Source organism: Rhinopithecus roxellana, chromosome 12 (assembly GCF_007565055.1).
Source record: "Rhinopithecus roxellana isolate Shanxi Qingling chromosome 12, ASM756505v1, whole genome shotgun sequence".
NCBI lineage: Eukaryota > Metazoa > Chordata > Mammalia > Primates > Cercopithecidae > Rhinopithecus > Rhinopithecus roxellana.
The window spans coordinates 25,650,219-25,663,289 of record NC_044560.1 but is presented as its reverse complement, the minus strand read 5'-3'; the positions used below and the strand labels follow the sequence as shown (position 1 = coordinate 25,663,289).

Here is a 13,071-nt window from a genome sequence, read left to right as displayed (position 1 = left end):
TGGGTAGGCAGTGGCCTGGTTGACAGAGGCTAGAGGCTAGATGACATTCAGAGGCTTTCGGGGGCCACGGAGAGCTTTTAAACTGGGGAGGAGGCCCAGTGCAGTGGCTTATGCCTGGAATCCCAGCACTTCGGGAGGCCGAGGTGGGCGGATCATGAGGTCAGGAGTTCAAGACCAGCCTGGCCAATATGGTGAAATCCTGTCTCTACTAAAAGTATAAAAAATTAGCCAGGTGTGGTGGTGCATGCCTGTTGTCCCAGTTACTTGGGAGGCTGAGGCAGGAGAATCACTTGAACCCAGGAGGCGGAGCTTGCAGTGAGCCAAGATTGAGCCACTGCACTCCAGCCTGGGCAACAGAGCGAGACTCCGTCTCAAAAAAATAAATAAGCCAGGGAGGGGGGCTGACCAGATTCCTATAGCTCCCAGGCTAGCCAAGGAGCCAGACACATACTTGGGCAGTTAGAGTTTAGGGTGGGGAACACAGGCACTGACTCATGCACTCAGTCAACAAATATATTGAGGCTGGGCGTGGTGTCTCACACCTGTAATCCCAGCACTTTGGGAGGCTGAGGCGGATGGATTGCCTGAGGTTGGGAGTTCGAGACCAGCCTGACCAACATGTTGAAACTGTCTCTACTTAAAATACAAAAATTAGCGGGGCAGGGTAGCGCATACCAGTAATCCCAACTACTTGAGAGGCTGAGGCAGGAGAATCGCTTGAACCCGGGAGGCGGAGGTTGCAGTGAGCCAAGATCGCGCCACTGCACTCTAGCCTGGGCGACAGAACAGCAAGACTCCATCTCAAAAGAAAAAAAGAAAGAAAAAAATATATATATATACATATATTGAGCACCAACCGTGGGCTGAGTTCTTAACCACAGTGCACAAGTGTGGGGAAGTGAAGAGGCCATGGGTAGGAGCCCAGAGCAAACCAGCTGCCCTGACCTTGGGAGTTAAGGAGGAATACTCCCTAGAAGAGATGATGCTAGACAGGGGAACAGCGGGGTCTGGGCAGGGGGACCTCAGCAGAGGGAACCGCATGTGCCAAGGACAGCAGGCAAGAAAGGGCATCTTCTGGCTCCAGCTCGGGTTCCTGGAGTTCCCATAGGGTCCGCCGGGCCTGGGGTTTGGATGCCCAGCTCAGCAGGGCACCCCCATCCCAGGACTCATCACTACCCCACCCACCTGTCTCCCGCAGACGGGCACCCTCACTGAGGACGGCTTAGACGTGATGGGGGTGGTACCCCTGAAGGGGCAGGCATTCCTGCCACTGGTCCCAGAGCCCCGCCGCCTGCCCGTGGGGCCCCTGCTCCGAGCACTGGCCACCTGCCATGCCCTCAGCCGACTCCAGGACACCCCCGTGGGCGACCCCATGGACTTGAAGATGGTGGAGTCTACTGGCTGGGTGAGGAGGCCAAGCAGGTCAGCCCCCTGCCTCTGGGCAGTGGGGCCTAACGAATCCTACCCTGTCTTCCCTCTCAGTCTTCCAGAGTGGTCTCTTACTATGCCCACCATTAATAATAACAGGCCAGGTGCAGTGGCTCACACCTGTAATGTGGCTCCTGGCACTTTGCGAGGCGGAGATGGGAGGATCACTTGAGCTCAGGACCCCAGCCTGACCTACATGGCAAAACCCCATCTCTGCCAAAAATACAAAAATTAGCCAGGTGTGGTGGTGCATGCCTGTAGTCCCAGGAGGCTGAGGTGGGAGGATTAATTGAGCCTGGGAGGGCGAGGCTGCAGTGAGCTGTGATCACACTACTGCACTCCAGCCTGGGTAACAGAACAAGACCCTGTCTCAAAGAATAATAATAATGATAGGCCGGGTGCAGTGGCTCATGCCTGTAATTCCAGCACTTTGGGATGTTGAGGTAGGCAGATCACCTGAGGTCGGAAGTTTAAAACCAGCCTGGCCAACATAGTGAAACCCCATCTCTATTAAAAATATAAAAATTAGCCAAGTGTGGTGGAACGTGCCTGCAGTCCCAGCTACTCAGGGGACTGAGGGCAGGAGAATCGTTTGAATCCAGGAGGCAGAGGTTGCAGTAAGCCGAGATCACACCACTGCACTCCAGCCTAGGTGACAGAGTGAGACTCCGTCTTAAAATAAAAATAACGTAATAAGGGCAAGGTCACATGCTGAGTGCCTAGTATGCGCCACCGCGCGGGCTGCAGCGGCCTGGTCTCATTTCCTCTTCCCCAAGCCCTAGCAAACAAGCTCAAGTGTTGCTTCACGGAGGATGCTGAGGCTCCTCCGTGATGCCGAGGCTCCTCCGCGACGCCGAGGCTCCTCCCTGATGCCGAGGCTCTTCCGCGACGCCGAGGCTCCTCCCTGATGCCGAGGCTCCTCCGTGACGCCGAGGCTCCTCCGTGACGCCGAGGCTCCTCCCTGATGCCGAGGCTCCTCCGTGACGCCGAGGCTCCTCCGTGACGCCGAGGCTCCTCCCTGATGCCGAGGCTCCTCCGTGACGCCGAGGCTCCTCCGTGATGCTGAGGCAGCAAAGCTAGAGTTTGAATTTGAGTCCACCTGACTCCAAAGCCCACATTCTTAACCCACCATCCAGTCTCCCACGAAGGAAGTCTTCCCTGAGTCTAGCTCAAATCCTTCTGTGCACCAAAGCCCCCAGACACCAACCTTCCCTGCCTGCCTGCCAGGTCCTGGAGGAGAAGCCGGCCGCGGACTCGGCATTTGGGACCCAGGTCTTGGCAGTGATGAGACCCCCACTTTGGGAGCCCCAGCTGCAGGGAATGGTGAGCTGAGGGAGGCCTGTGGGGTGCAGGGCAGAGGGGTGGGCTCCGCAGCCAGCGCCTCAGCTGCCTCTCCAACCCTTCAGGAGGAGCCCCCGGTGCCAGTCAGCGTCCTCTGCCGCTTCCCCTTCTCCTCGGCTCTGCAGCGCATGAGTGTGGTGGTGGCGTGGCCAGGGGCCTCTCAGCCCGAGGCCTACGTCAAAGGCTCCCCAGAGCTGGTGGCAGGGCTCTGCAACCCCGAGACAGGTGCAGGGGGCAGCCCCTGAGGCCCCCTGGTTGGGCATTGGCACAGAATGGGGTGGGTGCCCAGCCTCTGTCTCTGCTGTCCCCTCCTCGTGACACCTGCCTCTCCCTGGCAGTGCCCACCGACTTCGCCCAGATGCTGCAGAGCTACACAGCTGCTGGCTACCGCGTCGTAGCCCTGGCCAGCAAGTCACTGCCCACTGTGTCCAGCTTAGAGGCAGCCCAGCAACTGACAAGGTGGGCCTGTCCCCTGTCCCACCCTCTCTGAGGACAGGGCAGAGGGAAGCTCTCATGCAGGCAGAGCCCAGGGAAGATGCCCTGCCTGGTGGCTGGGAGAGGGGCCCTGGCTACTGTGTGACCTCTGATCCAGGTCTGCCCACCCTCCAGGGACACTGTGGAACGAGAGCTGAGCCTCCTGGGGCTGCTGGTCATGAGGAACCTACTGAAGCCACAGACAACGCCAGTTATCCAGGCTCTGCGGAGGACCCGCATCCGTGCCGTCATGGTGACAGGTACAATGGCATGTAGGGGCCCGAGCTAGCAGGGCAGAATCCACCCCTTCCTGGCAGAGAGAAGGGGCACCAGGGATCCCTTTTTGGGGCATCTTTTTGGGCCCTTGCTTAAGGCCAGGTCCTTTTTAAACATTTAGTGAATCTGCACAATATCCCCCCCACCAAGTGGTAATTGTCACCCCTGTTTGACAGATGAGGAAACTGAGGCTCAGAGGAGTGGAGTGACTTCCAAGGAGCCCAGATGTGCTGTCAGACAGCCCGGGTTCTGGGTGGCGCCCCTGAGAAATGGGGATAATGATGTCAGCCTCAAAGGCTGTGACAAGGCCGGGCGCAGTGGCTCATGCCTGTCATCCCAGCACTTTGGGAGGCTGAGGCGGGTGGATCACGAGGTCAGGAGATCGAGACCATCCTGGCTAACACGGTGATACCTGTCTCTACTAAAAAAGACTATTAGCCGGGCATGGTGGCGGACACCTATAGTTCCAGCTACTTGGGAGGCTGAGGCAGGAGAATGGCGTAAACCTGGGAGGCGGAGGTTGCAGTTAGCTGAGATCCAGCCACTGCACTCCAGCTTGGGCAACAGAGCGAGACTCCGGCACAAAAAAAAAACAAAAACAAAGGCTGTGACAAGCTCAAGGAGGAGGAAGAGAAAGATTCTGGCCGGGCATGGTACCTTGTGCCTGTAATTCCAGCACTTGGAGAGGCTAAGGGGGAAGGATCCCTTGAATCCTGGAGTTCAAAACCAACGTGGGCAACATGGCAAAACTCCGTCTCTACAAAGAGTACAAAAATGGCCGGGGACAGTGGCTCACACCTGTAATCCCAGCACTTTGGGAGGCTGAGGCGGGCAGATCACTTGAGGTCAGGAGTTCGAGACCAGCCTGGCCAACATAGTGAAACCCCATCTCTACTAAAAATACAAAAAATTAGCCAGGCATTGTGGTGGAGGCCTGTAATCCCAGCTACTCAGGAGGCTGAGATAGGAGAATCACTTGAACCTGGGAGGTGGAGGTTGCAGTGAGCTGAGATTGCACCATTTCACTCCAGCCTGGGCAACAAGAGCGAAACTCCATCCCCCCCCCAAAAGAAAAGAATACAAAAATTAGCCAGGCATGGTGGCATGTGCCTGTGGTCCCAGCAACTTGGACGACTGAGGCTGGAGGATTGCCTGAGCCCAGGAAGTCGAGGCTACAGTGAGCCATGATCATACCACTGCACTCCAGCCTGGGCAACAGAGTGAGACCCAGTCTCAAAAAGAAAGATTTTAGCCAGGGTGAAACAGCAGGAGCTAAGAGGTCTGTATCCTTCTTGTCCTCCCTGCCCCTGCACACACACACATGCATGCACACACAGTCATGGGCACTTGGCAGCAGAGTCACACAGCAGTAAGGAGTGTATGTGGGCTGGGCGCATGGCTCATACCTATAATCCCAGCACTGTGGGAGGCCGAGGCAAGGGGATCACCTGAGGCCAGGAGTTTAAGACCAGACTGGCCAACATGGTGAAACCCCATCTCTACGAAAAATACAAAAAAATTAGTCTGCCGGGCGCAGTGGCTCAAGCCTGTAATCCCAGCACTTTGGGAGGCCGAGACGGGTGGATCGCGAGGTCAGGAGATCGAGACCAACCTAGCTAACACGGCGAAACCCCGTCTCTACTAAAAAATACAAAAAACTAGCCGGGCGAGTTGGCGGGCGCCTGTAGTCCCAGCTACTTGGGAGGCTGAGGCAGGAGAATGGCGTAAACCCGGTAGGCAGAGCTTGCAGTGAGCTGAGATCCGGCCACTGCACTCCAGCCTGGGCGACAGAGCGAGACTCCGTCTCAAAACAAAAAAAACAAAACAAAACAAACAAACAAACAAAAAAACAATTAGTCTGGTGTGGTCGCGCCCTCCTGTAATCCCAACTACTCAACAGACTGAGGCAGGAGGATTGCTTGAGCCCAGGAGGAAGGAGGTTGCAGTGAGCCGAAATCGAGCCACTGCACTCCACCCTGGGCAACAGAGAGAGACTGTTGTCTTAGAAAAAAAAAAAAAAAGAAGTACATATGGAGCTCCAGCCCAGGGCTCCAGTTTCTCCTAAGACCCTTCGATGCCTGGATCTACAGATGAGGAAACTGAGGCAAAGGGATGTTGATAACCTGCCTCAGCTCACTTGGCTGGTGGTGGCAGATGGATTTCATCCAGCCTGTTTTCCCATCTGTCAGGATCAGGGTGAGGATGGCCCCCCCGGATAGCCTCAGACCCTCACCTTGCCCCATACCCTCCAGGGGACAACCTGCAGACAGCGGTTACTGTGGCCCGGGGCTGTGGCATGGTGGCCCCCCAGGAGCATCTGATCATCGTCCACGCCACCCACCCTGAGCGGGGTCAGCCTGCCTCTCTTGAGTTCCTGCCGATGGAGCCCCCCACAGCCGTGAATGGCGTTAAGGTGAGGCTAACCCAGAGTTCCAGCTGTACCGCACCCAGTGACCCCACCGCTGTGTCACCTGACCCAGGCCCCAACTCTCCAGGGTGGGCAGGGGGAGCTAAGCTGAGCTTCCTGGGCCCCTAGGATCCTGACCAGGCTGCAAGCTACACCGTGGAGCCAGACCCCCGATCCAGGCACCTGGCCCTCAGCGGGCCCACCTTTGATATCATTATGAAGCACTTCCCCAAGCTGCTGCCCAAGGTAGGACCGCCCCAGCTCCCTGGCCGCCCCACGCCTCCCCTGCTCTGTCTCCCTCCTCATGGCTCGCTCTCCCTGGCGGGTGCCTCAGCCCTCCCCCATCTCCCTGTGCTTCCAGGTCCTGGTGCAGGGCACTGTCTTCGCCCGCATGGCCCCTGAGCAGAAGACAGAGCTGGTGTGCGAGCTACAGAAGCTTCAGTGAGTGCTCAGCAGAGGGTGTGGGCAGGGCCTGCGGGGGCTGAGCTTGTCCGCTCATCTGTTCATGTGCCCTTCCCTAGGCCTGTCTCCCTCCTCAGGCACCAGAGAGCTGTCACCCCTCCCCACCAAAAGCAGGCAGGCTCTCCCGGGTCTTTCATGCTAAAAATAATCATTGTAGCCTGGGTGCGGCGGCTTATTCCTGTAATCCCACCTCTTTGGGTGGCTGAGGTGAGAGGATTGCTTGAGCCCAGGAGTTTGAGACCAGCCTGGGCAACAAAGTGAGACCCCATCTCTACAAAAAATTTGAAGATTAGGCCGGGCGTGGTGACTCATGCCTGTGGTGACTCATGCCTGTAATTCCAGCACTTTGGGAGGCAGAGGTGGGCAGATCATGAGGTCAAGAGATCAAGACCATTCTGGCCAATATGGTGAAACCCCGTCTCTACTAAAAATACAAAAAAAAAATTAGCTGGGCGTGATGGTGCTCGCCTGTAGTCCTAGCTGCTGGGGAGGCTGAGGCAGGAGAATTGCTTGAACCTGGGAGGCGGAGGTTTCAGTGAGCCAAGATCGTGCCACTGCACTCCAGCCTGGCGACAGAGTGAGACTCCGTCTCAAAAAAAAAAAATTTTTTTTTTAAATTAGCCAGGTGTGGTGACACACCTGCTGTCCCAGCTACTCAGGAGGCTGAGGCAGGAGGACTGCTTGAGCCTGGGAGGCCATGGCTGCAGTGAGCCGAGATCACACCACTGCACTTCAGCCTGGGAAACACAGCGAGACTCTGTCTCAAAAAATAGTAATAGGCCGGGCGCGGTGGCTCATACCTGTAATCCCAACACTTTGGGAGGCTGAGGCAGGTGGATCACCTGAGGTCAGGAGTTCAAGACCAGCCTGGCCAATATGGTGAAACCCCATCTCTACTAAAAATACAAAAATTAGTTGGGCGTGGTGGTGCACACCTGTAATCCCAGCTACTCAAGAGGCTGAGGCAGGAGAATCACTTGAACCCGGGAGGCAGAAGTTGTAGTAAGCAGAGATCACGCCACTGCACTCTAGTTTAGGCAACAGAGAGAGACTCTGTCTCAAAAAATAATAGGCTGGGCACAGTGGCTCATGCCTGTAATTCCAGCACTTTGGGAGGCCGAGGCGGCTGGATCACCCAAGGTCAGGAGTTTGAGACCAGCCTGGCTAACATGGTGAAACCCCATCTCTACTAAAAATACAAAAAATTAGCCAGGTGTGGGGGTGGGTGTCTGTAATCCCAGCTACTCGGGAGGCTGAGGCAGGAGAATCGCTTGGGCCTAGGAGGCAGAGGTTGCAGTGAGCCGAGATCGCACCATTGCACTCCAGCCTGGGCAACAAGAGTGAAATTCTGTCTCAAAAACATGATAATAATGATTATTATAATAATTGCATCTATTCACTGAGCACCTCCTGTGCACCAGGCACCATGTGGTGTTAGGGGCCCAGCTATCATCATATTCTGCTAGCCCACGCGTGGGGTGGGTGGGGTCGTTCCCCAGGCCACACCGGGCCACACCTCTCTTCAGGTACTGCGTGGGCATGTGCGGAGACGGCGCCAATGACTGTGGGGCCCTGAAGGCGGCCGATGTCGGCATCTCGCTGTCCCAGGCAGAAGCCTCAGTGGTCTCGCCCTTCACCTCGAGCATGGCCAGTATTGAGTGCGTGCCCATGGTCATCAGGTAAGGCAGGCAGGGACCGATGGGCAAGGGCTCGGCAGGGCTGGTCAGCCAACCTAGACCCCTAATGTCCATGCCCTGCCGCTCAGGGAGGGGCGCTGCTCCCTCGACACTTCGTTCAGCGTCTTCAAGTACATGGCCCTGTACAGCCTGACCCAGTTCATCTCCGTCCTGATCCTCTACACGGTGAGTACCTGCAGAGCTGCATACCCAGCACTGTCCCAAGACTAGGGAGGGGACACAGCCGTGTGCCTTGGAGCCGGCAGGTCCTGGGATAGATGATGTGGGCCCAAATCATGACCCTGCCACTCTCCAGCTGTGTGGTTGGAGAGGTGGCAAGGCTCGGGGGAGAAGAGGAAAACACCAGGCACAGAGCCTGGTGCCCACTAGGTCCTCACAAATGGCAGCAGCTGTCATGGGCTAACATCTTGACCGCAACTCTGGGAACTCCCCCATCTGCAGGGAAGACTGAATGGAGGCAGGGCCAAAACCCTTGCCCTTGCCCCATTCCCACAGGTCTGCCCATTTCTCCAGACGCACTTGTTCTGCCCTATACCTTGGCTGTACCTCCCACACCCTACTTGGAGGAGATCTCCCCTCCCCTCCTCTGGGCATGGCCTGCTCACCCCCAGCGAATGAGGTGACACTGTAGGGCAGCGCACATCTTACACTCGGGTCTGCCCGTGTGTCTGCCTGAAAGCAAGGAGCTTCCTGAGGGCAGCAACTGTGCATGCCCTGGTAGCTATAGGGACTCCGCAAGGCAGAGCCGAAGCCTCCCCATTGGGCTGGGAGTTTGTTACAGGGAGGGAAACCTCCCCTCAGATTTAGGCCCCGAAGGTCAGCAAAGGTGCCCTTTCCATCAGACCAGAGGTTTGTCTCACATCAAGAGCTATGCCTCCTCCACTGGGCTGGCAGGAGAGCACTGCCCCCATTAGACCGGGGATGTCTTACCCATCAGACTCCTTTGGGGCAGGGGTGGGGCCTCTGCTGTCAGACTAGGGGCTGCCAGGGCCAGGTCTTAGTTTCCCCCCTGTCCTCCCTTCCCGGTGGCAGATCAACACCAACCTGGGTGACCTGCAGTTCCTGGCCATTGACCTGGTCATCACTACCACAGTGGCAGTGCTCATGAGCCGCACGGGGCCAGCGCTGGCCCTGGGGCGGGTGCGGCCACCGGGGGCGCTGCTCAGCGTGCCCGTGCTCAGCAGCCTGCTGCTGCAGGTGGCCCTGGTGACCGGCGTGCAGCTAGGGGGCTACTTCCTGACCCTGGCCCAGCCGTGGTGAGTAGGGAGCCGACCACCCCCATCCCGCCCCTGCCCCGTCCACCCCACGTTCGTTCCCTGACCCCCATCCCTGTACCCCCAGGTTCGTGCCTCTGAATAGGACAGTGCCCGCACCAGACAACCTGCCCAACTATGAGAACACCGTGGTCTTCTCTCTGTCCAGCTTCCAGTACCTCATCCTGGCTGCAGCCGTGTCCAAGGGGGCGCCCTTCCGCCGGCCCCTCTATACCAATGGTGCCACTGCAGGCGTGGGCGGGAGATGCTGGCGGAGGAAGGGAGGAAGGAGCCCTGGGGTGCTGGGGGAGGCAGATGGGAGAGAGATGCTGGCTGAGTGGAGACTGGTGTGCACACGTGTGTGTCTGTGGGTCCCGGGGGCGTGGCTCCTGCCTGAGAGACTCTCCTGCTCCCAGTGCCCTTCCTGGTGGCCCTGGCGCTCCTGAGCTCCATCCTCGTGGGCCTTGTCCTGGTCCCCGGCCTCCTGCAGGGGCCGCTGGCGCTGAGGAACATCACCGACACCTGCTTCAAGCTGCTGCTGCTGGGTCTGGTCACCTTCAACTTCGTGGGGGCCTTCATGCTGGAGGTGGGGCCCGCCCTGGGTCTCAGCAGCGGGAGAGAACGGAGGTGGGGGTGGATTGACCCCAGCTCAGCCCCGGCTGCCCCGACACCCTCCCTGCCCTTCGCAGAGCATGCTAGACCAGTGCCTCCCCGCCTGCCTGCGCCGCCTCCGGCCCAAGCGGACCTCCAAGAAGCGTTTCAAGCAGCTGGAACGAGAGCTGGCCGAGCAGCCCTGGCCGCTGCTGCGCGCCGGCCCCCTGAGGTAGTGCAGGCCTACGGGCACCCCAGACACTGGAACTCCCTGCCTCTGAGCCACCAACTGGACCCCTCTCCAGTGACACCACCGCCACCACCTCCCACATCCCCGAGGTTGGCGATTGTCTACACTGCTCCCCCGAGACCACCCCCACCATGGGGAAGTGTTGACTGCTGTCCCCCACCTTGGACCATCCCGAGTAGGAATGGCAGCCCCCAACTCCCCTCAGCGCTGCTGTCAGTGTAGCAAATAAAGTGACGATATTTTCCTGGCTCTGCCGTGCCTATCTCGTACCTGGCACCATAGACCCTCCCACCTGCCCAGGAGGAAATGCATGTACCCCTGGGTGCCCAGCGGGCAGCCCCTGCATGTGTCTGCCCCTGGAACCCCCTGGGGGGTTGGTTTTTCAGCCTGACAAGCCCCTGGAACCCCCTGGTTTTCAGGCTCCATTGGCCAACTCCCCTCTCTGGGCCTCTGGCCCTCATCTCACAGTAGTAATGTTTCCTGTGTCCAGCATGTGCCTGGATATTCTGTTTAGCTTTTTTTTTTTTTTTTTTGGTCTTGAGATGGAGTCTTGCTCTGTCATCCAGGCTGGAGTACAGTGGCGTGATCTCTGCTCACTGCAACCTCCGCCTTCTAGGTTCAAGCGATTCTCCTGCCTCAGCCTCCCAAGTAGCTGGGATTACAGGCGTGTGCCAGCACACCCGGCTAAATTTTGTATTTTTAGTAGAGACAGGGTTTCCTCGTGTTGACCAGGCTGGTCTCGAACTCCTGACCTCAGGTGATCTGCCCATCTTGGCCTCCCAAAGTGCTGGGATTACAGACGTGAGCCACTGTGCTTGGCCCCGTTTAACATTTTACATACGTTGTCATGTCATCCTTCCAACAAGTGGGGTACTATTCCCATTTTACAGATGAGGAAACCGAGGCTTAGAGGTTGCACAAGTAGTCAGAGTGGGGCTGGATAGCTTTGACTCCAGCTTCGATATTCCTAACCCTCCTACCCTCCTTTGGAGGACAAGGAGATGTGGGCTTGCCTGGGAGGCATTTGCTAGGGGACAGTTCCCTCTCTCCCACCTTTCCCCCTCCCCGTCCCACCCCAACATCCTGGGACATGTTTGTGGGCAGTTCCTCCCTCAGATGAAATCCAGGCTCAGAGCCCACATCTCCCAGCCAGAACCACGTGCATCATCCCTCAGGGAAGGGTGGGTGCCTCTGAGCTCATCTCACCAGCGGGCCCCTGGCCAAGCCCCTCTGCTCTAGAGAGGCAGCTTGGCCGTCTGGCTCATCTGGGCAGGGGAGAACAGGAAAGACTGGCTGTTTCCTGCCTTCCAAAAGCCCTGGCCAACCTCATTCCTGGAACCCCTGGTGCTATCCCCAGGCCTGCCAGAGTAGGGGCTGAGAAAACGTTGAATCATGCTGGGGAGAAGGGATGTGGGTGTGAGGATGTAACTCCTGCCAGGAGGCACATCATGGTGGACCTCTGCTCTGGGCACTGCGTTGCCAGCCAGCGACGGTTCAGGGTGGCAGATGCTATTTCAGAGGAAGCCACAGAGAGGCCTGGGTTCAAATACCTCCTCTACCCTTAGCCGATTATTCATGAATCTATTGGACAGGTGTGTGCCAGGCACCAGGACTAACTCAACAACCTGAATAAAACGGGACAAAAACGTGGTCTCACCCTGCAAGCAGTTCACCATCCAGCATGAAAGCCTGGCAGGGAAGGAGCACGTCTCCAAGGACATAGTGGGAGCACAGCAACCACAGCCCCATCCCCTCCCCTGCCCAAAGAAACAGCCAGGGGAATGGGCAGAAGCAGCAGAGAGGACCTGAGAGCCAGGACATGAGTTGGCAGCTTTAGCCCCTCAGTCTCCCAGTTTTTCTTTCTTTTCTTTTTTCTTTTTTTTTTTTTTTAGACAAGGTCTTGCTCTGTTGCCCAGGCTGGAGTGCAGTGGTGCAATCATGGCTCACTGCAGCCTCCACCTCCCCAGGCTCAGGTGATCCTCCTACCTCAACCTCCTGAGTAGCGGGGACCATAGGCAGGCGCCACCACGCCTAGCTAATTTTTGTATTTTTTGTAGAGATGGGGTTTTGCCATGCTGTCCAGGCTGATCTCAAACCCCTGGGCTCAAGCCGTCTGCCCGCCTTGGTCTCCTAAACTGCTGAGATTACAGGTGTGCGTCACTGTGGCCAGCCTCCCTCTTTTTTTTCGAGGGTAAGGGACAGCATTTCTACTGGGTGATTTCCTCTCTTTTGCCAGTGGGATTGCTCCTGGCAGCAGTGGGGTCTAAGGGCAGGCAGAGAGGGCTGGGCTGGCCTGAGGGCCCACCTCTCTCCAGGTGACAAAAGTTTCTGCTGCACTGCAATAGACACTGGGGGACGGGGCATGGTCATTCTTCAACAAAGCAATCCTGGGGAATGAAGGAGGCACAGGACATATTGAGTCCCTTCCTAAGACTCAGAGTCTAAGGGAAGTGGGGGAATGACTAGGGGTGAAGAGATCACACGGCAAGGGTCTCAGTCAGGGACCATCCTCATCTCCTCCCAGCCCGCAGCCGCTACAATTCTCACTCCCGCCTCAGGCCTAGGCTCCTGGGCAGGACTGAAGCCTGCCCCAGAGGCAGAGGATCTGCACTCCCAGCCAGTCTCTCTGGGAAGAGTTTAGAGTACAGTTCACTCATTCATTCCACAACTGTTTGCTCAACTGCTGCTGGGAGCCGGGCTCTGAGCCTAATCAGCAAAACTAAAGATAAGCAAAAACAGGCCTCAGTCCTGGCCTTCACGGGGCAAGATGACAGTCTCATCGGGAAGAGGGACAGGGCTCAGATGGTCACAGACAGGCCAACAAGAGAGCTGCAAGCAGTAAAGCTAGAAAGCACAAAAAAAGGAAAAAGGGAAGGCCCCTCTGAGGAAGGG

At 57.4% G+C, this 13,071-nt stretch overlaps 1 protein-coding gene across 3 annotated transcripts in view; it reads left to right on the top strand.

The window, feature by feature from the left end:
- Nucleotides 1-10,428, top strand: part of ATP13A2 (ATPase cation transporting 13A2) — a 28,535-nt gene extending 18,107 nt beyond the window's left edge. For all 3 annotated transcript variants that reach the window (XM_010373023.1, XM_030913828.1, XM_010373024.2), the window contains exons 16-29: nucleotides 1,199-1,405; nucleotides 2,656-2,751; nucleotides 2,835-2,994; nucleotides 3,108-3,228; nucleotides 3,379-3,503; nucleotides 5,772-5,932; nucleotides 6,056-6,172; nucleotides 6,288-6,367; nucleotides 7,915-8,067; nucleotides 8,154-8,250; nucleotides 9,118-9,341; nucleotides 9,427-9,578; nucleotides 9,755-9,924; nucleotides 10,028-10,428. In XM_010373023.1, coding sequence (XP_010371325.1) covers nucleotides 1,199-1,405; nucleotides 2,656-2,751; nucleotides 2,835-2,994; nucleotides 3,108-3,228; nucleotides 3,379-3,503; nucleotides 5,772-5,932; nucleotides 6,056-6,172; nucleotides 6,288-6,367; nucleotides 7,915-8,067; nucleotides 8,154-8,250; nucleotides 9,118-9,341; nucleotides 9,427-9,578; nucleotides 9,755-9,924; nucleotides 10,028-10,165 — 2,001 coding nt within the window. In that variant the 3' untranslated portion in view covers nucleotides 10,166-10,428. The remainder of the gene's footprint in view (nucleotides 1-1,198; nucleotides 1,406-2,655; nucleotides 2,752-2,834; nucleotides 2,995-3,107; nucleotides 3,229-3,378; nucleotides 3,504-5,771; nucleotides 5,933-6,055; nucleotides 6,173-6,287; nucleotides 6,368-7,914; nucleotides 8,068-8,153; nucleotides 8,251-9,117; nucleotides 9,342-9,426; nucleotides 9,579-9,754; nucleotides 9,925-10,027) is intronic.
- The last annotated feature ends 2,643 nt before the right edge of the window (nucleotides 10,429-13,071 follow it).